The sequence below is a fragment of the Micropterus dolomieu genome, linkage group LG16, assembly GCF_021292245.1.
Source record: "Micropterus dolomieu isolate WLL.071019.BEF.003 ecotype Adirondacks linkage group LG16, ASM2129224v1, whole genome shotgun sequence".
NCBI classification, from domain to species: domain Eukaryota; kingdom Metazoa; phylum Chordata; class Actinopteri; order Centrarchiformes; family Centrarchidae; genus Micropterus; species Micropterus dolomieu.
The window spans coordinates 631,330-654,977 of record NC_060165.1 but is presented as its reverse complement, the minus strand read 5'-3'; the positions used below and the strand labels follow the sequence as shown (position 1 = coordinate 654,977).

At 40.0% G+C, this 23,648-nt stretch overlaps 2 protein-coding genes across 2 annotated transcripts in view; both read left to right on the top strand.

The window, feature by feature from the left end:
- Positions 1–13,184: 13,184 nt before the first annotated feature.
- On the top strand, positions 13,185–21,632 carry ldhba (lactate dehydrogenase Ba; the record flags this gene model as incomplete). Its single annotated transcript, XM_046072304.1, is given in 6 exon segments — positions 13,185–13,340; positions 19,458–19,594; positions 20,667–20,784; positions 20,888–21,061; positions 21,165–21,338; positions 21,515–21,632. Coding segments are annotated over 5 exon segments (713 nt in total), but the record flags the coding sequence as incomplete, so codon positions are not given.
- A 386-nt stretch (positions 21,633–22,018) lies between these two features.
- Positions 22,019–23,648, top strand: part of gys2 (glycogen synthase 2) — a 41,668-nt gene continuing 40,038 nt past the window's right edge. Inside the window, exon 1 of the mRNA XM_046072632.1 lies at positions 22,019–22,067. Coding sequence (XP_045928588.1) covers positions 22,019–22,067 — 49 coding nt within the window. The remainder of the gene's footprint in view (positions 22,068–23,648) is intronic.

The following is a 23,648-nucleotide window of genomic DNA, read 5'->3' as shown; positions in this document are numbered from 1 at the left end:
CTTCACCTGAGGCCAATAGGTTACGTTTGTTGAGTTTCCTGGGAAGTGATGAAAGGACAGCATTGTAAGTGGGGGATAAGTGGTGGCGTAGACCCCCTTCCCTGTTCAATGACGGCTTCTCAACCCTGGTGTAGATGGCTTCCTTGACACCTCATTCAAACATCCATCTTCTCTGTCTAAAATGTGCACCTGGTGGTCCTCAAACGAGTGCCCTCTGTTCTTCAGATGTAAGTAGACTGCAGAGTCTTGACCTGAGGAGTTGGCCCTTCTGTGTTGAGCCATGCGTTTGTGTAGTGGTTGTTTAGTCTCCCCAATATAGAGGTCTGTGCATTCCTCACTGCATTGGACCGCATACACTAGATTGCTTTTCTTGTGTTTGGGTGTGCGGTCTTTGGGGTGTACCAGCATCTGTCTTAGTGTGTTCTTGGGTTTAAAAAACACAGGGATGTTATGTGTGTTGAAAATCCTCCTGAGATACTCCAGACACGTGCGGAATCACAGTGTTGTTGCGTTTGACCTTCTTTTCCTCCTCCCCTGTAGTTTTGTTCTTCTTGGATCTTGTGGCTGTTTTCATAAAGGTCCATTTAGGGTATCCACAGGCTGTAAGTGCCCCCTTCAGGTGGTTCTGTTCCTTCTATCTGGCTTGGGCGCTTGTTGGTATGTTTTCCGCTCTGTGGTGCAGTGTTCTCATGACCCCTAGCTTGTGCTCCAGTGGGTGGTGTGAATTGAAGAGTAGGTATTGGTCTGTGTGTGTGGGTTTTCTGTAAACACCAATCTGCAGGCTCCTGTCCTCTTCAATGTGTACAGCGCAGTCCAGGAAGGCCAAACTGTTGTTGTGAACATCTTCTCGTGTGAACTTGATGTTACTGTCCACAGAGTTGATGTGTTGCTTGATGCTTTTAATTTTGACCCAGGTGTCGTCCACATATCTGTACCAGTGGGTCGGTGCTATTCCTCTGAAGGAGTTGAGGGCTTTATTCTCCACTTCTTCCATGTAGATGTTTGCCACAATCGGGGATACCGGTGAACCCATGGCACAGCCATGCTTCTGTCTGTAGAATCCACCGTTGTACTGGAAGTAGGTGGTGTTTAGACAGAGGTCGAGTAATTTACAGATTTGGTCAGGGCTGAGGCTAGTCCTGTTGTCCAGGGTGTTGTCTTGTGTTAGCCGTTTCCTGACGGTTTCTACTGCCTCTATGGTCGGGATGCAGGTGAACAAAGAAGTCACGTCATAGGATACCATGGTTTCATCTGGATCCAGTTTTAGTCCTCGAACTTTGTCAATAGAGTTTTGGACGTGGTGAGGCGTGTTTCCCACCAAAGGAGCTAAGATGGTAGAAATGTGTTTGGCAATGTTGTAGGTGACCGAGTTAATGCTGCTGATAATCGGCCTGAGTGGGGCTCCTTCTTTGTGTATTTTGGGTAGTCCATAAATGCATGGAATGGCTTCTCCAGGATACAAACGGTAATATTGTTCACGGGTGATGGTGTTGTCCTTCTGTAACTATTGTAGACATTCTATGTCCTTTTTCTTGTATCCGCTGGTTGGGTCTCGTCCCAGTGTCTCATACGTGTTTGTGTCCATTAGTAGTGTGTTGACTTTGTTCTGGTAGTCCGCTGTGTTAAGGACTACCGTGCATCTTCCTTTGTCAGCAGGTAGGATAGTGATGTTTTGATCCTTGCTCAGAGATGTCACAGCCTTCCTTTCTTGGATGGTGAGGTTGGAAGGGGGGGCCTTCGCATTAGAAAGGGCTGCAGATACCTTTAGTCTGAGCTGTTCCGCTTCTGTTTCTGTTAATTTGTTTTTCCTAATGGCCGATTCTGTGGCTGTGATGAGGTCTACTATAGGTAGTTAGTTAGTCAGTTAGTCAGAACTGAAGAAGTCCTTTGGATGAGGGACGAAACGTCTTCCAGTATCTTCAACCAAGTCCAGTTGCCCTTGATTTTAACCTTCGTTGGATAACTATGGACTCAGTTTTAGTGTTGGACGACGATATCAAGAAAGCCCTTGTAAATAAAGAGGTGGTGGTAGGTGTATTTCTTGATATAGAAAAAGCTTATGATATGTTGTGGAAAGAAGGAGTAGACATTAAGCTGTATGATGCACGGATTCGGGGTAGAATGATTAATTGGATTAAGGACTTTCTGAGGCTATGGATACGTATTTAGGTAAGAGAGGGAGGTAGCTTTTCTGACCCTGTGATTGTAGATAATGGGACTCCACAGCGTAGTGTCCAGTCCTGTTCAATATAATGGTCAGTAATATATTCGATGAGGCAGGCAGTGGATTTCAGCAATACTGGGTATTTATTTAAACAGATGCAGTGGGCTTTGGATAAGGTGCAGGCTTGCAGTGAGAAGTGGGGATTATCAATATCATTTACATAAACATATGGTTTTTGGCAGGAAGAGCATCATAGACAATCAGGGTCTTAAGTTGTATGGGGAACCTCTTGAGAGAGTCAGGGTCTTCAAGTTTCTTGGTGTCTGGATGGACGAAAAGTTAACGTATAAAGAACAATGGTACATAAGTGTGAAAAGGTTATTAATATTATGAGGTGTTTATCTGGGTGTTCTTGGGATGCAGACAGGAAGCTTATGCTGATGATTTATAAAGCTATGATAAGATCAGTTTTTGATTACGGGTGTTCAGATCCACGCTTAATAAATTACATGGAGTCCAAGCCAGAGCTTTGAGGATATGCAGTGGGGCATTCTGGACAATGCCGATACTGTCGCTGCTAGTGGAAGCAGGGGAGGTTCCGCTAGGGCTGCGACGTGCAAAATTGGCATTCAATTATTTTGTAACAATTAAAAGTTTTGGACCAGCTCTTCCTACAGCCTCTTTGCTAGTAGAGTGTTGGGAGTTTAGAAAGGGTGAGAGCAGGCTTAATAGATATAGTGTTTTACATTTCGTTATGACATATGCAGAAGAGCTTAAACTTAATGAAATGGTTAATGGTTGAGGGTAATGATTAAGCCAAATTAAGTTGGCCACATTAAGATTGGGTCATTGCGGGCTGGCAAATGGACTATTTCTGGTGGGGAAACACAGTGATGGCAAGTGTCAAGAATGTGGAGTAGAGGAGTCGGTCAAACATATCATCACGCACTGTCACAGATATGCTGAGGAAAGGAGACTGTTATTCATGGATCTAAACGTCCCAGGAGTTGAACTACTGTCTTTAAAAACTCTGATAGGTGAAGGTCCTAATCAAGAACAGAAAATTCAATTCCTAAAATCTGCGGGCCTGTATTGGAAAATATAGGCCAGGAGAAGCCTTAATGTAAATTGTCTCTATCACCAGTGTGAGGCAGCAATGCACTAACTGTGCCTAGTCTGCTTCTGGTCCGTGTATGTTCTGATAGTTTGTTTTTTCATTTGAACCACAAAAGGAACAAATGAGAAAACCACCTTTTTTTTGTCGTTTCAAACCAAAAACGAGGAAATGGAAAAATAGAGCCGTTCTCCCGTTTTTGGTTTCTGAATCCAAACAAGAAAAAAGACTAAACCAAATACAAATAATGTTTTCATTTCTCTGTTTGAAGATTGAAAGACAGACAGGTGCGGCAGGTGACCCGGAAGTAATAGTAAAGATATTAAAATAAAAGCCAAGCTTGCTAAACGGTCAGATCTGTAACATGCAGCACTAACGTTTTACCAGAGTGACCTTAGATGAAAATAAATAAATAAACCTGGAGCGAGAGAAATACGTTAGCAACAGTAGTTGATTATGCACTATAATATTGTGCATTTATTCATGTAAACAGCAAGAGTCACGTTTTTTAAGCGCATTGGTGCAATACAGTTGGTAGGCTAATATAGGTTAACCTAAGAAATGATTGTGTGTGCAGAGTTGTTACTGTCAGCGCTATATTTTTAATATTAAATTCATATTTAATGTGGTTTCCGCTGTAATGTACCAAGCTGTTTCCCCTTTCTACCAGCAGGTGGCAGGATTTAAATGAAGGCCTGGTTTGTGTCTTTATTAAATGTTTTGAGTCCAGATTCCTGATACAGATGTATTTATTGTTGTTCAATTCATTTGGTTTTTGATATTTATGTTTTATTTGCAGCCTAGTTATCATGTTCATCAATCACCCTCAGCCCAGAGTTAAACCTGCATGCCCTTCTGTTCTAACCTGCTTCTAACACTGCTGTCAGCTTCTTAGCAGCTCTGACAACAAACTCACATCAGAAATGTCCTAATGTAGGCCATCTGGCCAAAAGAATGATTTGCCAGTGTGCTATATACTGTGTGAATCTTTCTTCTCCATACACATCCCAGTGTGTAACAAACAACACTCCCACTGCGTCATGCAAGGGAAGAGAATCCATACAAGTTTTTCCATACAACATTCATTCAACATATATAGCACATACATACTTTCAGTGGCATAGAATGTACAATCTACGGCTATAGATTATATTAATATATGTTCTGCAGCCATAGATTGTACATTCAATCAAACCAGGCAAGAAGTCAGACACAGCATAGAGAATCCGGTCGATTTTCACATTAAAACACCATGTTGAGACTCCCGGTTGTAAAACTTTCAATTCAATTCAACAACAACAACAACAGTTATCTCTGAGCGCTTTTCATAAAAAAGCAGGTCTAGACCGTACTCTGTGATGATATTTACAGAAACCCAACAGTTCCCACGGGCGGCCATCTGCCTCGACCGGTTGGGGGAGGGGGAGAGAGAGAGAGAGCGAGAGAGAGAAAGATAGGAACAGAGAGAAAGAGGGAGGGGGATGGAAGGAGAGAGAGAGGGGAGGGAGGCAGCCTATACAATATACACACACAGAGGTACAGACAGTAAAGGTGATGTTGCTATAGACTGAATGAATAATGGTACAGATATTTACAGTAGTGTTAATGATAATAATCGTAATGTTAATAATTATAATAACAATAATAACAATAGGACTAGTAACAATAATTATAACAGAGGGTGTCGAGCAGGAACACGGGGGCAGCAGGTAACTCGCAACCACAGATCCAGACTCCACAGCTCCAGAGCCAGAAACACCTGCAGGAAGTGATAGGAGGAGAGAGGAGAGGGACGAGAAAGCACAAGACTACCGGAAAGGGGAGAAGTCGAGAAAGATTCAAAGACGCAGGGAGATTGCCGCCCACCCTGAGTCATGGTTCTGCTTGAGGTTTGTGCCTCTTACAAGGATGTTTTTCCTTGCCTGTGTCACCAAGTGCTTGGTATATAATTAAAATTGAATTGAATTGAATTAAAACCTTGTGCAAGAAAAATGGTCTAAAATTTTACTCTCTAGTTTGTTAATGTTAACAAAGTATTAACTTGTCAATCATCACAACCATATGCAACAATGAATACAACATTCGAAAGTTTAATGTCATTAAACTTTTTTTAATGTCCCGCCCCATCTAGGATGTGACTGACCGGTTCACCCTGGATAATGCAGTTTATTTATGAACTGCTTAGAGAACCTGAACAGAGAGGGCAGAAAAAAGTACACGCAGCTTGTGAGCTCGGCCAGTCCGCTAGTGCTGTTCCTTATGTTGGGAAGGTCTTCTGATTGATAGCCTTCCATGTCTGTGGAATCACTTAGTAAAAAACAGAAATAGATGCATATTAGCTTGTTAGAGGGCAGCAGGCTAAAAATGCCCTCTCCCCTCCAGCTTGTGCATTGTGCATGTACCTAGTTGTCCCCATTAAGAACATGGCAGTAACACCAGCAACAATTTGCTTCTCAAGGCATTGTAGCTGAAAACATATTATGCATGTGAAATTGACACACTCAGATCTCGGCTACTGTACCTTGACTATGATGTGGTGCATCTGATGTGTGCTAAATGTCAGTAGAGTCAGCTGTCAAGTATAGCAGAGAGGTGTTCAACTAACGATTCTTATTTTATTGTTGTTGATTTTTATTTTATCTTTGGATTTATCATTTAGTCAGAAAACTTTCAGATAATAGTGAGGGTGGTGCCCTAGCCTGGGTCTTTTGGGGCTCCTGGTGTTCTAGGCCCCAGGGGCAGTTTTCTTTGCCGGGTTGATAATCCAGCCTTGTCAAAGAAGCAAAGAGGTGCCTAGGTTTTGATATTTACATTATACTTGGAGTGTAGTTTATACTTTTAATGATTTCATCTTACTTGACAAGTTCATCAGGGAAAAAATGAAGTGTCTTGGAATTATGAGACTTTGATTCTTTAACCATAAGAAACCTTGGAACTATCTTCAGAGACCTTGATGCCTCGGTGAGACTGGGAGCTCTGTCTGTTGCTGTCTGGCAGGGCAAAGGAGACAGCATTGGTGTGCAAACGTATTCATCTGTTCATACATCGTTCATTCATTGTCCTTCCAGCTCTGTGCTGAACTTGGAGGTCATTCTGAAATAGCAGCCGTTGTTCCTGGTCACATGAATGAGGGGGCCTGGCTTGGCTCGCTGATAGGAATTTGCAGTGGGTGGAATGCACTCTACAGCAGGCCTGGAAAATCTCTGTGAACAGGGCTTACAGGAAAAGTCAACTGGACTCAGTGGTGGAAAATAACGAAGTACAAATACTTTGTTACTATACTTATGTAGTTTTTTTCCGTATTTGTACTTTTGTGTTTATAAACTGCACAACCACATTGCGCGTGGAAATGTATATGCGCATGCATGAAATTAAACTTGCGCATTCCAGCAAGAAACATCTGTGGGATAGTGATGGCAAGTTTGAGTCTCGACAGACTCGTTCATTCAAATCTCGTTCATTAAAATGAACTAATCTATTTTTGAGTCATTTCGTTCATTTGAACTAGGCTGGTTATTGCGGCGCTGCAGCCCTTTAGTGGGTGATTAAAAAACAGCGCCGTTCTCAAACATGGAAGGCTGCCTGGCTTGCTTTATTTGACAAAGTATAATGCACAAATTCACCTCTTGATTACATCATCATTATATAAACCCCCCTGGGCCCACAAACAAATTCAAACCATGTGAAAACCACAGAAATATGTTGTCAATATGTAATCACCACTACTCCGGCTAAATCCTTCCATTTTCACAATCTTTCCCGAGTATACAATCAGACCAGCCATATAAAGGCTTATGTATATAATTACTATCATTATCTCTAAAGTGCTCATTCATACAGCAGCCTAACGTCCCTATCCATGAGTAAAATATTAATATCAGATTTGCAGTAAATATATTGAAGTAATAAGCTTGATACACTATATGAATAAACACACTCTTATTAAAATTCAACCAATTTAATAATAATCTGGATCAAGCCACCAAGTTCTTAAAGAACTCCAGCACAGAGAGAGGAACAGAGAAATAAACACATATAAACGCAGAAGTTTGGCAGTTCTGGACGCAGAATGGGCCACATCAGGTCCGGATTCTCCAGACAGAGAAACACACATGAGCACATCGCTCAAACACTGCAGGTTGTTCACCAGTCACGAGCTGTGAAACAACAGCACGGCTCTGTTGGGAAATAAAAAGGAAAAGTTACGTTGCGTTCTCTGGCGGACCTGGATCAGCTGTTAGCTGTTTACAGGGCTAACGCTAACGTTGCTAAGTCGCTGTGTTTTAATGTTTTAATGACCGGGTCTGTTTGTTTTGGAGAGGGGACGACCGGAGGTAATTCGGCTCCAGCCCTGTCAGGGCTCTGAAGTGGAGCGGACCCAGAACAACTCTCATCAGCTGTTAGCTGTAATGTTAAACACTAGCAGGACTAAAGTTACAGTACGGCTGTGTTAAAACTATAACTTAGCACAACATAACTGCGCTGTAATAACGTTATGCTTTATTAAATGTCACAAAATAGATATTAGATATAATGTCAGTCCAGTGACTGTTACCTGACAGCCAACCTGTCTCTCATCCTCGCTGGTAGTCACTCAGCCTGCAGTGTGAATGAAAGACTGAGGAGGACCCATGTGAGCGCTGAACAAGTAGTTCATTCCTGCTCCACAGTAGCTGTCATGTGAGAAATGAACGACTCAGACCTAGAGACCCACAGTTGAGAGTCGTGAACTAATCAATTCTGTTTCCTGTGCTGCCTGCTTACCACAGCCCTGTAGCCAGCTGTCATGTGACAAATGAACGACTCAAACAGACCCACAGTTGAGAGTCGTGAACTAATCAATTCTGTTTCCTGTGCTGACGGAGCCCGTGCAGATGCCGTGTGACGAGTGAACGTAAGAGTCCAAGATCCTTCACGCATGCGTGAAAATGAACGAATCACTCACTGAGACAACCCGTTCCTCCCGAGTCATACACACGATTAGGTCTTATGAACGAAATGTTCTTTGAACGACACAACACTACTGTGGGACCAGTCCAGACATAGATGTGAAGGCACTCCTCATATATCATTTGATAACAAGATAGTGAATATCTGTCTCTCAGTCAAGGTGTAGTTACAACTCTGGACTAATGCAAGATAGAAAGCAGCGGATTCACATTATATATTAAAATGATGATTAGTAGGGCTGACTGGGCAATATGGATGCATTCTCAGTAAATAATAAGCATCACATATTCAGCCAAGTCATTTTATTAATTGTACTTAGGGTTCAAACCGCAAAGCGGTATAACCCCTCTATGTTTGTCTGTTTTAGTTATTATTAGTGTGAGAGCTGTGTCTGAGTTTTCCCCCTGTAACCAATTCTTTAACTTGCTATATCTTCCTTTCTGTTTGGAGTTTAGACACATGATGTATAATTTTATACTCAGCTACTCAAGCACTAAAATGAGAGCTTTTTTGTAATGGGAAATGCATTTTGTGTCAAAAAACTGTATTATTACAAGCAGGGTGACTGTTGGCTCAATTGGTTAGGCGTGACACTCTGGAGAAGCACCTCTTATTCCAGTTGTGGGTTCAAATCCCGCAGCAGTGATAATTGCTTTAAACACCTGTATGATGTTTGGACTTACTGATAACAAACTAAAGATGTCTTCTAACTTAAAACACCAAAATGATCACTGAAAAGCTTTTTTAAAGCAAATGCACTTTTCCATGAACAAATGATCAAATTGTGGCTTCCTCAGAAGTCTCCCTCTGTAGTTGATTCAGACGCAGATTCAAATCCCATCTCCGGGAGCAGTGATAATTGTTTTCTTCAATTCAGAGCACCACTATCTGACGCGTTTCATGGGCGAGGGCTCGTCCAACGCTGATTGCTGCTTTAATATTTAACTGAATTAGTCTGTGGCATGTGATTCTTTTACCTGTAGGTAGAGCTAAAGGATTTTAAATTACTGATGGAGCAGTACTTTGCAGCAGCATTGGTAGCAGTCACAGCTAACAGCTGACAGCTCTCACATGCATTTACTTAGTGAATGCTCATTCTAGTTATTATTATTATTAGGGCCCGAGCATGAAACATGTGAGGACCCTATTGGAACTTTCTTTCTTTCTCCCACATAAATCTCTTTTGATGGTCTAAATGTCCCAAAAACTTTGCACACACGTTAGGTGTTGCAAAAAAATTATTTTAAGGGTCTCACACATGGGCATGGCAAAATGGCTCCATAGCGCCACCTACAAAATTGGAAATAATTAGCCCCCGCACCATGTTCAACCTATATGCACAAAATTTTGTGGTGCCATGTATCATATTAAGACACACAGAAAAGCCTCAAGAACCCATACCCTAAACTCAACAGGAAGTCAGTCATTTTGAATAGAATGTGCGATTTTAACCCATTTTTCACCGTTCACAGGGTACGTACTTTAACGAACTCCTCCTACAGAATTAATCTAATCGACTTCAAATTTCTGCTGTGCCTTCTAAAAGGCATTGACGATGAAAAGTTTTACTATCTGCGAGTTTTCATTAATGGGCATGTCCGTGGCATGGCGTCCAAAATCGATGATTTGCCATGAAACAGGAAGTTGCAATAACTTCAGAGCACATGCTCAAATCTGCACCAAACTTTACATGTAGGATGACAGTCCCGCCCTGAACACATCCGTATGCCAACAAACACTGCCCCTGCACACTGAAACTTTTTTGGTACATCATCATCCCAAGACGCACAAAAAAGCCTCTTGGAGCTATACCTGAAATCAGACGAAAAAGTCAAAGAAGTCAGCCATTTTGATTTTAATGTGCAATTTCACCCCATTTATGGCCTTTTACAAGGTCCGTACTTTAACGAATTCCTCCTAGGAAATTAATCGTATCAACTTCTATTTTCTACTGTGCATGACGATGAAAATTTGTGTTATCTGTGACTTTTCGGCCATGGCGTGTCTGTGGCTTGGCGTCAAAGACTGATGGTTCGCCATTATACAGAACGTTATTATAACTTCAGTGTACATGCTCAGATCTGTACCAATTTTTACATGGATGATAAGAGTCCCATCCTGAACACATCTACATGCAAATATTCACTCAACGTCATAACGCCACCCACTGGTAACAGGAAGTAATCATTTGATTTACATGGCATTTTCACAGCGTGGTCCACACTTCACCTACTGCTGCACAACATATAATTAGCGGGTCTAGTATCTAGTGAACAGTGAACGCACCACCGCAGTGGTGTCACAAACGGTTAGTTTCAGTTCCGATCCACATGCGGCATACTTGAAAACTGAATCAAGGGTGAGTTTAATAAACATTGCAACTTTATGAAACATATTGCTGATGGAGAGAGTCAGCAGAGACACATACAGGGAGAGAGAGACAGAAAGAGGCGGAGCAAGCTGGCCTGTTTGCCTGTTTTATCTGGAATAGCAAAGCTCCCAGGGTGAGTTATAAACTTTACAGCTGCCAAAGTGCAGTGGTGGGATGGGCTTGCCACGATTACTATTTAGCGATTTACTATTGTTGCTCTGTTGCAATACAGACTAATTTGCAAAATGGGAATTGGGGGAAGTTATCATTGTCACACAGACCTATACAGATTTATTAGCCCAATGTTGGCTAAACAATATGTTATCCAGAGCCAGTGGGTTTGGCCTGGTGAAACAAATTAACATTCAGAAAGAAATTTGAGGCCAACCCATGATTCAGATTTCAAACCAGGTATAAGTGTTGGAAGCTTCATTCAATGGGCGAGAAAAGGACTGTCCACATTATGTCTACTAGTTGAAAACCAGGTTTTCATAGACTTCAAAACCATCTCAGATAGATACGGCTTTGCTCAGCAGGATTTCTAAAGGTACCTCCAACTCTGGCACTACTTTGGTAAGAACATTAAAGGACTTAACCAGAAAAATAAATCAAATATTACCAAAATGTTTATCAAAGCCTATAATACAAAACTGTCCAGAAAGATCATTGGAGAACTATAGAGACACACCGCTGAATTGAGGTCACTCAACAAACTATATTAAGGCAAAATGGGAAAAAGGGAACTGTAATAACTTCAGATTGAACAAATATAATTAACGCACAAATCACCACTACGGCCTCACAACTGTGGAGAGATTTCTCCTGGAAAAATTGTATCAGATTTTTTATAACAACAAAGCAAAAGTTGAAACAGAAAGGACTACAACCTACATGCTGGAGAGGATGTGGATACAGTATTGCAGATCATACACACATATTCTGGAGCTGTCCCATTCTTAAATCCCTCTGGTGAGGAGTTCAAAGCATAATTAGAGAAGTCTTGCAGTATAATTTTAATTTTACTTGTTTATCATTCTACCTGGGTAATGTGGACATTGAACTACCAAAGAAAGACAGATACCTCTTAAAAATCTTCATGGCAGCAAGCACAAAAGCCATTACAAGAAGAAGGCTCACAGAGCCTCCCATGGTTAATCAGTGGAAAGTCATAATTAAAGACATCCATGGAACTAGTGACTTTTAGTCTCAGATTACAAAGGGACAAAGGTGATGACCTCTGGGGAAAATGGAACACCTACATCACAAGAAGAGGTGATAGCCTGCCTTAATGTCTTGTATATTTTGGTCAAGAAAAACAATGACCATATTGCTGTAATCAGTGGTGACCTACTCACAACCCCAGGGTTCTCTTATGTTTTGTTCTTATGAATGTGCGCATGTGTATGTGTGCAATTATGTACATATGAATATGTTTACGATTATTTGGACATGTGGGTGTAAGTGAACACGTGCATGTATGTGTTCAGGTGCACAGGCATATGTGTGCGTATCTATTCTCTCTTTTTCTTTTTTCCTCTTTTGTTGTTTCTTTTGTATCAATAAGGACACTACATGTATTGTAGCCATACCTATTGGTATTCTTTGTATTGATGCTGCCCATGTTTTGTACGATAACATGGGCATATATAAATCAAAAAAAAATTATTTTAATTTTAATTAATCCGTGTTCGGGTCCACCTAGATAAGGTGTAAGAAACTTATCGAGTTTACAGTGAAGGAAAGTGCTACATAAAGAAAACTGAACTGAAAATATCAGTGCAGTAGTGTCTGGTCACCGGTGGTGAAAGAAGCATCCAGATTATTTACTTAAGAAGCTTCCAGAAAAGAAACTTCATAAAAAGTAATGTAGTCGTGCATTCAACATGTTCCTTCAGTAACAGAAATGTTAAAATAGCCCCCGTCAGGGTTTTAGCATAGAATATATTTTAATACTGGATTATGATCAATGTAGTGGAGTAAAAAGTAGGAAATACTGTACAGTTCTGGAGTAAATGCCACATGTTACATGCCTCTGCTGCTGATCATCAGGGTCAGACAAAAATACAGTAATGTTAAAAAAATAGAAGTGATTATATTTAGTGTTATGTAGTAAAGATTTCTTTTTTATTTTATTCTTATTTGTTTGGGAATATCTATTGGAAAAGCTGTGAGAATGAACAGGCACAGGCAAGTCTCGGATCTTTCCTTAACAGTAGAGTCTGAGTAGCACCTTTAATTACATTTTGGCATCCCCAGATGTATGAAGAGATACAGTTTGAGGCGCAATTAAAAAATGGTCTCTCTTTCATGCAGAGGGCAATGTTACTGTGTTACAGTTAAATGGAAATGAAATTCCACCCACTTCAGGATGGAAAGGAAAGTATGAGGAAGACAGCCTGTTGACGGAGCTCACTGACGTTAGTTTACCTGAGTAAGGAATCTGAATATAATAGCGTACACCAGTCACGGTAATTTACGGCTGTGCATGTAATCTCCAGCTAACCATATTTCCCAATCTTCCGTGGCAGACAGGTATATAAATGCTACGCAGACAGTCCCAGCCTAGCCATTGGTAACCCCTCCCCTCCCCCCCCCCCCCCTCTCCTCCTCCTCCTCCTCCTCACTGCAACCCGTTCAGCTCCACACTAACCTTCTGTCCATCTCTCTTTGCCAGTCACTGGTCGCCGCACCGTGTCCTCCACCAGATAAAGGACATCGGATATCAGCCGTTAGAAACATCTGTAAGTATTCTGCTTTATTTGTTAAATCTTTTTCCTCTGGGCTGCCGCACAGTGATGCGTGCTGAACGCCTCAGCAGCAATGGAAGCCAGAGCTGAAATGCCCGCGAGCAGGAACCCATTTTATATGTAAGCTATACAAGTTGAATTTTAACTGACTTTCATTTAACTGTTTGAAAATAAAAACTAAGGAGGTTACATGGATGTTTTGCGTCAGCTTAGGTAGTTGCTATCATTATGATTGTTTCTCTAATACCGTGCGAAATGTGGATTATTTTATTTTCTGTTAGGTCTACTTTAAGTTATGTGAACTTGAACTCTTCCCCTCCTGGCGTTCGTTGCCTTTTAAGTCATAGAAGCGATATATGCATATTTATTTAGAGGCTCTTAACATTGTTACTCACGTTGTTAGTGTCTTTCATCACCGAAACGAAGGACGACCGCAGGACGACGGCCCTGGCGGTTACATAACCCCAGCTCCACTAAAGCCACAATGAAAGAGAGGAATAAGACCAGCATGTTCGCTTACACATTGTCCTATATGTAATAAGGCTAGACCATGTAATATTTAATTGATTTTAGAAAGCTAAAATTAGGCATTGTGTGGGGATAGCTGTAGCCTACAGTCCAGTTTACAGAGCCACAAGGTCAAGATTCCATTTGACCTTGAGATGAGGTCTCTGTGCCAGAAGGCTAAAATTTACAGACAGCATGGGCTTACTGGTTCTTCATCCATACTGATAGCTAAGTGGTGGTTCCCAAACTGAGGCCCTGAGACCTTCAGATATCCCTTGGATTCACTGGTTGTCCTAAGCATATAGGTTCATTGTATTTTCTTTTTTTTTCATAATATGTATAACTCTATCTAAGGCTGCTATTTTTCTTATTGTATAATGATGTATTATATCTAACTAGTAGGATTTCCCTCTTAGCACAGTTTTATTAAGTATGACTTTAGTGACAAAGAAAAGTAAGGAAACCCTGGTTTCAATTGTACACTTTTTTTGTGAAGGGCACCTCCAGTGGACAAAAGGAGGTATCAATTTGACCTTGATATGGTATTGCTCCTTTACAGAACATGAATAGGAGTTATGTAGAATACGTTAATATGTTAACTCTCTTCAGTTACGTTTGTGTTTTGCTCTAATATGGTTTTTTTAGAGGACAGTCATGTTTGACTGGAGTGTTTTTTTCTTGTAATATTTTTTTATTGTATTGTCCTTAAGGGAGGTACTTGACATGTTTTGATAAATACTGTGAATAACTGATTTTAACTCAAAAATGAATTTTTTAAACAAGTAACAGCATTAGAAGACACTTCTAACATCCAGTTTCAGGTAAATGAAAAAAAAGGTAGGAATATACACTACATGTGCTTTTCCAATAATTGCTTGAAGCCACCAAAATTACATATGGCATATGGAGGTGCAACATTTCTCTTTCAAGACCTTCCTTAATCAGTCCCTGCAGGAGTTTGCATTTGCCATTACTGGGCCCAAAACTAAAGTTGTGTCACTTTGAAAAAAAATCCAACTTAGAGCTGCAGCCAGCATCTGAAAAAGATTTGTGCTCAAATATACAACCGTTTGTGTTTTTTTATATATACACGTTGTGTAAATAATATCTTTTTTCTTTTAAAAATGCTACAATAGTCAGAGATGGCAACTGTTGAAAAAACTAAATCCCATTATGTAATCCCTGCAGCAACCTTACATATTGGGATTTAGGAGCCCGTTCTCATCTCAGGGCATCATATACCGACGATTTGAGAAAGAGTGACAAAGCGTAGGTATTTGATGGTAAAGGTACTACTTTAGCGTCAAATAACTACTAGCGCCAATGTGTTAACAGGTAGGGTTAGCCTCCCTTGTGTTGCTGCAACGTAGCAAACGGGGGCGGTTCATACGGACGCTGAAGGGTACCTTTAGCATAAAATCCTTACGTTTTGTCACGCTGTCTGAAAGCTTAAGTTATGACGCATTGAGATGAGAATGTGTTGGATTTAGATATTAGATTTGTATATTGCTTTTCTATTCTTCTGACCACTCAAAGCGCTTTTATACTACATTAACGATGTTAACTCTGCACCTCTCCCATTCATACACTGAGCCTAAGCACTCAAAGAGAAACTAACATTCATACACCAATGGTACAGCTATTGGGGGCAATTCGGGGTTCAGTATCTTGCCCGTGCAGCCTTGGAGGAGCTGGGGATTGAACCTGATCTCCAGATTAGCGGGCATTCGCTAACTCGCTCTATCTCCTGAGCCACAGCCGCTAGCTTGTACACTTAGCTAGCCATGATGTTGAATGCATCAGTGTAACTTTCTTTCCCTGACTTACAGGTGGTGTATTCAATCTCATCCAATCAACACTTTTTGATCAAAATGAGCAAATATCTCCTCAAGCTCCCAAATTATATTATTACTGCTCTGTCAGGGAGGTGGAGCATGTGCGTGTGCCATAGGACCCGAAAGACTATGCCTGGGCAGGGCAAAGCCAGAGGAAACTCTGGTGGAGGCCCGTAGCGGTCCTGACATGCAAATCGGTTGTCCGACCTGGGTATAGGGGCGAAAGACTAATTGAACCATCTAGTAGCTGATCAGGATATTTGACGCTCAGTCTTGCAGTTTTATCTGGTAAAGCGATTGATTATAGGTCTTGGGGCCGAAATGATCTCAACCTATTCTTAAACTTTAAACGGGTAAGAAGAACGGCTCGCTGACTTGGAGCCGGGTGTGGAATGCGAGCTGCCTAGTGTAGTGTAGGTTGTTAATACAAATAGACTACAATATACACCGCTACCGAGCCCACCCTCCACCAGCCGCTGCCGACACAGTTGCACTGTCTTTGAGAGCTCAACAGTCCAATGAGCGGGTGTGTAGCGGTTCTGTCTCTTGGATCCGCGACACGAGATCATGGACTTTTGTGTCGCGATTTTGGTCTCTGTTTCAAAACCATTACAGCCCTACTACTATGTAGTATGCCTACTATTTTAAGTGAGGAAAAAAATCTACACAAACTTTTGTATAAATTATCTAGTGTGTTATCACAATTTTTTTTAAATGTGCAAATCAAAAGTATTTTTGACAACAGATAAAGCTTTGGGCACCCCCCTTAGATCTCTCCCAGAGATCCACTGTACGATAATGCCCACACAAGTATATGATAATGAAAATCAAAATTGGATGATTGCATTTTATTTTTACCTAAATAACACATACATAGGTGGAAAATTATAATGTTATTGTGGGATTTCATTTTCATGTTTGCATGATAATTTGAAATTAGTCCCCTATATGCTTCCATAAGCTGGTTTGTTGCTAGAAATATCATCTTATTGTGCGAGCTGTGCATAGTGATGAGGGCGCATGAGTAGCTTGCGAACGGACCACACACCTGTAAAGCATGGGAGTTCTTTTGGTCAGAGGAATGTTGATGAATATTCACTGTTTTTATCAGTATTTCAATGTTATATTATTTGGAATGTGATTGTATGGACATAAATAGTGTTTTAAAGATAACTCCCAATAAAAGTCAACATTTAATATTGCCAAAATATGGACATTCGCCTGGTATATTTTGAAAATATTGTTGTATTTTAGTTTATTTTCATCAAACTTGCAGTTACAATTGCATTCCAGGTGTATTAAATGATATTCAGTTGCATTATAATCTATCTTATGATGGTTTGATGTTTTATTGCATTAAAAATATAGCTTTTTTACCAGGCGAAGATGAAAAATATTACATTTTTCTTTATTGCATTCTCCATTTAGTCTGTAATGGTAAAATAAAAATGTTAAATTACAATGGATTTATGTTCCTTAGCTTCTGACCTTTCAATTCAAATTGGCTTTATTGGCATGAATGTGTAACAACAATATTGCCAAAGCATCATACAAACTACATCAATCAACCCCATACATTTCATTAAACAAGTAATTAAAGCGTAAAGTAATCAAAGCGTATGTGTATTTGTGTTAAAAAAAAATAATTTAAAATTAAAATAAAATAAATAAATAAATAAATAAAACAGTAAGTGTGTGTGTGTGTGTGTGTGCGCGTTGCTGCAGTAAATTGACGTGATAGATATTGATCAAAAATGTCAACAATGCCGCAACAATGTTGAGCCCCAACATATTACTACAGCCCTAAATGTTAATGATAATTATAATAACAATAGGACTAGTAATAACAATTGTAGCAAGGTTGTCGGGCAGGAACATCGATCTGATAAATAGGACTTAAACCAGCTTAGAGCGGTTCATTTAATGCAAATTAAATGTTCCGGTCAGTGGTATCGAATGCAGCACTAAGATATAACAAGGCCAGTACAAGGGCAAATCCTTTGACAGATGCATTCATTAGTAGGTCATTAGGAATTTTTACCAGTGCTGTCTCTGTTCTATGATGCATTCTAAATCCTGACTGAAAATCCTTAAGTAAACTATTATTTCACACATAGGACCCGTACCGAAGAGTAATCGAAACCGAAATTCATAACCTCTAACTGATGTAATTTTCACGTCGGTTATTATGTTTATTTATTATTATTTTTCCCACTGTGTGTGTGTTTGTGTGTGTGTGTGTGTGTGTGTGTGTGTGTGTGTTCATGTACTTTCACCTTGAAAACATACTAGTGTAGTCACGTGACTCCACCCATTCAGTCCTGTTAGCTATTGCTAACGCCTTTACTTTCAAGCAGTTAGGGAAACAACAGTCAGAATTTTATTAACGGACACACTGTGACCTACACTGTACATTTATTGCCAGACTGATAAGTTAGCTTACTTTTACCGTCATTTTGTACTGCTGCTTTTCTGACATTTGCTCGCACACTCACTTGCTAAACACGCACATACACCCTTAAAAGAAAAACGTTAACTTTCACTGTTCTTATAACGGCAACCTTTACGTCGATGCCTTTTTTTTTTAAAGAGGAGAGGAAGCTAGCCAAGCATTGAGTGTTACTGTGCTTGCACAGTGTGCAAGTGAAAATCATTAGTTGCGCGTCATATTAATGATCGTGTGATATTTTGGTAGCGGTGGTCATTCATTCAACAGTGGAGATGCTCCAAATATAGGGGAACACGTCTCTGTTATGTGACTGTGGCATGCATCCCTTTGCCATCCTTCAACATTACCTTTTCAATTAACATTTAGATCTTCAATTTTTGACATCTGTGAATCTAAAAAATATTTCACACTTTTAATAGTTGAGCATATTCACAGTGTTAAATATGAGGGCAAAATAAAACAGCATAACAATATAATCGTTCATTAATCGCAATCGAGGTAAAATGATTCTGATTTTAGGTCATATCGTCCACCCTTGGTCACACAGATATTTGGTGACTGCTTTCTCAAGGATCTTAGAGAGAAAGGGAACGTTAGATATAGATCTGTAGTTGGCTAAAATCCCTGGATCAAGAGTGGGCTTTTTAAGAAAAGGTTTAATTAGAGCTACAAAGGACTGTGGTACATAGCCTGTTAATAAAGATAGATTGATCATATCTAGTAAAGAAGTGCTGACTAAGGGTAAAGCTTCTTTAAGCAGCGTAGTTGGGATGGGGTCTAAGAGGCGGTCAGATTGTTTAGATGAAGAAATCATTGAAGTTAGTTGCTTAAGATCAATAGGAAAAAAAGGTGTCTAAATATACATCAGACTTTACAGCTGTTTTTTAAGGTTCCTGAGTTTGAAGATAATCCGGTGCCAGTTGAGGGCAGAATGTGATGAATTTTGTCTCTAAAAATTAGAATTTTATCATTAAAAAAAAGCTCATGAAGCAATTACTACTGAGAGCTATGAGAATATATGGCTCAGAACTGTGACTCTCTGTCAGCCTGGCTACAATTGATCTAACCTTCTTTGTTTTATTATTTTCTTTAGAGGGACAACAGAATCAAGTGTCATTTCCAACGAGCCTGCACTATCAACAAGATGATCAGTTTGGGAGGGACTGAAGTTAGCATAATAGTCCTCGGTTATATTGAGATATAGTGTAGGAACTTTCTCATCTTTATTTTTTGACTTTTTGACTTTTATTAGTAGACCAAAATAATAATTAGCTGCAACCCTGTTATTTAATATTTTGTCCTCTCTGTGTCACCCTGCAGCTGTGATCATGTCCTCAGTGCTGCAGAAGCTGATCAGCCCTCTGGCCAGCAGCCCTGCTGAGCCTCCTAGGAACAAGGTGACGGTGGTTGGGGTGGGCCAGGTGGGCATGGCCTGTGCCGTCAGCATCCTGTTGCGGGTAAGATGCAACAACACGTTCAGCATGGTTTTCTTACAAGAGACTAGACTAGAAGAATAGAAAAGAGCCCATATCAAAATCTGATACATTACCATATGTGTAAATTACACAAGCTGGAGCCCCAGCTTAAAAAAAGTTATTAGCAATAGTAAGTTGCCTAACTAATAAGGATAGCTATTAACGTTAATACAGCTGGGTTGTTGAGCACGGTGTACATAGCTGGTAGTCTGCACGCTAGTAATAGTTCGTTTAGTAATAGTCATGCTACATACCAGCACAGATAGTTTTTATGTGTGTGAAAGCAGATATTGGATCAAAATATAAGTCCATCTACTGTATATTGAGACACACAGTCCATTATTTAGTATACACATACTGTATGTTTATTTATAGAGTGAAGAGAGAAAAATGTATTTAGATAAATACGATGTGTATATTTTAACAAGGATTTATTTTACATATACATTTTTTATATAAATATTTCTACTACGGCGTTTGAAGGACATTGAAGATAAAAAAAACTATAATACAGAGCCGAGGTGGGAGGGTGAAATTCTAAAATGGATCTAAATGTCTGAGATGAAAGTGGTAAATTTACAAGAAGAAACTCACAAATTTATAAAAAAAAAAAACTCTCTGAGATTAAATGTAGTTTATAAGTTTACCATTTTAATCTTAAAATATTCAAGTTTTTTTTCTCATAAATTTGTGAGTTTTTTCTTGTAAATTTACGACTTCAATCTCGTAATTATTTTTAATCAATAATGGCCCAAATACACTGTCTTATATTTCCCAGTAGATCTCTTATAACAAACAAATTTTATTAAATGAGTCATAAACTGTAGAGGCTCAGGAATGACCATATTAAATTGACATTCTATTTGTCATATTTGTGTACATATTTGTGTAACATCTAATAGAAGTTGATGCAAAAAAATTAAAGCCCTTCTGACAAATGTCATGTAATCCATGTTAGTATAACCCTGGCAAATTGAATGTGAAGTAGACTTTCCATCTCTTCTCCACAATCATCTTCCTGTACTCCTTCTCCTCCTCCTCCTCCTTTGGACAGGACCTGTGTGATGAGCTGGCTCTCGTTGATGTGATGGAAGATCGTCTCAAGGGAGAGATGATGGACCTGCAGCATGGCAGTCTCTTCCTCAAGACCTCCAAGATAGTTGCTGACAAAGGTCAGGACCTGCTGCTCAAATCTTCACATCTCACATCTTCCCCTGAGGAAAAAATTTCTATCACTAATCAGATCTTGTTTCACTTTGTCTCTTCCTCATCCAGACTACGCGGTGACAGCCAACTCTCGCCTGGTCGTGGTGACGGCTGGTGTTCGCCAGCAGGAGGGTGAAAGCCGCCTCAACCTGGTGCAGAGGAACGTCAACGTCTTCAAGTCCATCATCCCCCAGATCATCAAGTACAGCCCCAACTGCACACTCATCGTGGTCTCCAACCCTGGTGAATAACTAATGCACAAATTATTATCTTTGGGTTTATTTGCATGTGTGTGTTTGTGTATATTAGGTATCAATTACCCCTGGTTGTGACACACCTTCCACAGTTGATGTGTTGACATATGTGACCTGGAAACTGAGTGGTCTACCCAAGCACCGTGTCATCGGCAGTGGCACCAACCTGGACTCTGCCCGCTTCCGCTACCTAATGGCCGAACGTCTTGGCATCCATGCCAGCTCCTTTAATGGCTGGGTGCTGGGAGAGCACGGAGACACCAGCGGTGGGTACACATTGGAACCAGACTCGGTTATTTTATTAATATTTGTCAGATATGTCTGCTGGGATCATCAGGGTAGGTTTTCTTTGTTGAGGCTGGACAGAAAGAAAGTGAATATGATTTTATTTGAAAATCATACATAGTGCAGAATTATATGTTTGCGTGTGCTTTTATTTCAGTGCCAGTGTGGAGCGGTGCTAACGTGGCAGGAGTCAACCTACAGAAGCTGAATCCTGAGATTGGCACTGATGCTGATAAGGAACAGTGGAAGGCTACACACAAGGCTGTAGTGGACAGGTACGGGTTATGTGAGTGAATGTGTGAGAAAATGAGAGTACCACGCCTTCTAAAGGTCAGGGTGAGAATTTTTTTTTAGGACTATTTTTGCATTCCCTCGCATTATGTTTTGTGTTACCTCGCAATACTTCTTTCTTCCTTCTGAGCCATAGGTCAGATAAGCTCACAAGGTTTAGTCTCAAACAAAAAGAGTAAAACGTAAAACCCCATAGTCTGGGTTAGTTGGAACATACTTTGGGGTTAAATGTAACATTAAGTAATAAGGAATATGAAAAAATATATAATAACTGGTAAAATGTTAGTTACTGTCAGTCATAGTAGTGAACAAAATAAAAGTTAACAATGTGCAATGCTAGTGTGTGTTTGTGCTTGCTTATCTTATACATATGGCACTCCTGGAGTGCAGGGGTCATGGGCTCACAGAGAAGCCTACAGGTAGTCACCACACTAACATTTGAACATAATAATAAAAGGATCACTAAAACATTACTGTGTGTGTGTGTGTGTGTGTGTATGTGTGTCAGTGACACTGAAGTTCAAAGAAAACACATTAATAAAACTAAACATTTATATTGTTGTTACAACTAACCTACACTCTGTGCTCTCTGACATGTCGAACAAAAAGTTATAGCCTAATATTAGTGTATATATATTAACGTAATATAATGAGAATTCATAATCGTTTTAATGCCTACCCTATACTCTGTGCATTAGCCCATGCTCTTGCTCTGCTGATATGGTAGTATCCCTTTCAGACCAACTGACAGACCTGGATGAGACAAAGATGTGAAAAAAGAAAATAAGTGAAAACACTTGTGATCAGGCAGAAATCTTACCATAAATGTTAACTTCCACACCTCTGATAAAGTGCAGCTCACAGTCCCAAACAAAGCAAGTTTGCTTCAGCTACATTACCACTAGGTTTGGGTATCGTTTAAAATTTTACGATACCAGTACCCTTAAAATGATACCAATAGAGTACTTCATTCGATACCTTGCATAAAATCGGTAGGTTTATAGTCACAATACAACACGTTATAGAGTGAAATTGAGTTTTGTAACTCCCTTCTGCTACATAGCAGACAATATATGTGAATAAAGAATCAATTCTAAAAAATGGTAAACAGAAATAAACTATCATCAGTATCCTCAGCAGTGCTGAGGATGAAACAGAGTCTGATAGCTTGGGGGGAAAAGCTGCTCTGCAGTCTGGTGGTGTGGCAGCAGAAACTTCTATATCTCTTCCCAGAAGGCAGCAGGGTGAACAGGCTGTGGCTGGGTGGGTACTGTCCTTTAGTATCCTTTGGGCTCTGAAGGCTCCTCACCTCACCGATATCACTGATGCTCGGGAGATGGGTACCAACGATCTTCTGTGCAGTTTTAATCACCCGCTGCAGAGCCCTCCGGTCCTGAGCCGTGCACATCCCATGCCAGTTAGTGATGTTTTCAGTCAGGATGCTTTCTATTGCTCCTCTGTAAAAGCTGACAAGAACTTGTCACGGGAATTTGGCCTTCTTAAGCTTCCCGTTGTAATGCAACCTCTTGAAGCCATAGCCGTAGCCTATTATTTTTATTGTTATGGACAAGCAAGATTATTTATTTTATTTTTTTCTTGTTTTAAATAACTGTTACATAAAAGTATTGGGAAATTGTATCAGATCGCTCATCATCCTACGTAGGTCATCATCACAGGTAGTATTATACAGGGAAAGACTACAGCTTCTGAATGTTTTTATATTTATATCAGAGAGGAGGAGTGAAATATTTTCGTCACCAAATAAGTTGTGGGAAATGAATTTAAGGAAATTCAACGTAAAATTATTATGATAACTTTTGTTCAATAAACTGAATTGAAAGATCTCGGCGAGTGTTTTTTCCTTTATTGGTGAGTCGCGAGCCTCCTCCAAAAATGACAGTCACAAGTATAAAACGAGTAAGGAGTCTGTTTAAACAAGTCATTTAATACACTAAAGATCACAAACAGAGGAAAAGAGAGGCTGCACGTCCAGCCGATCA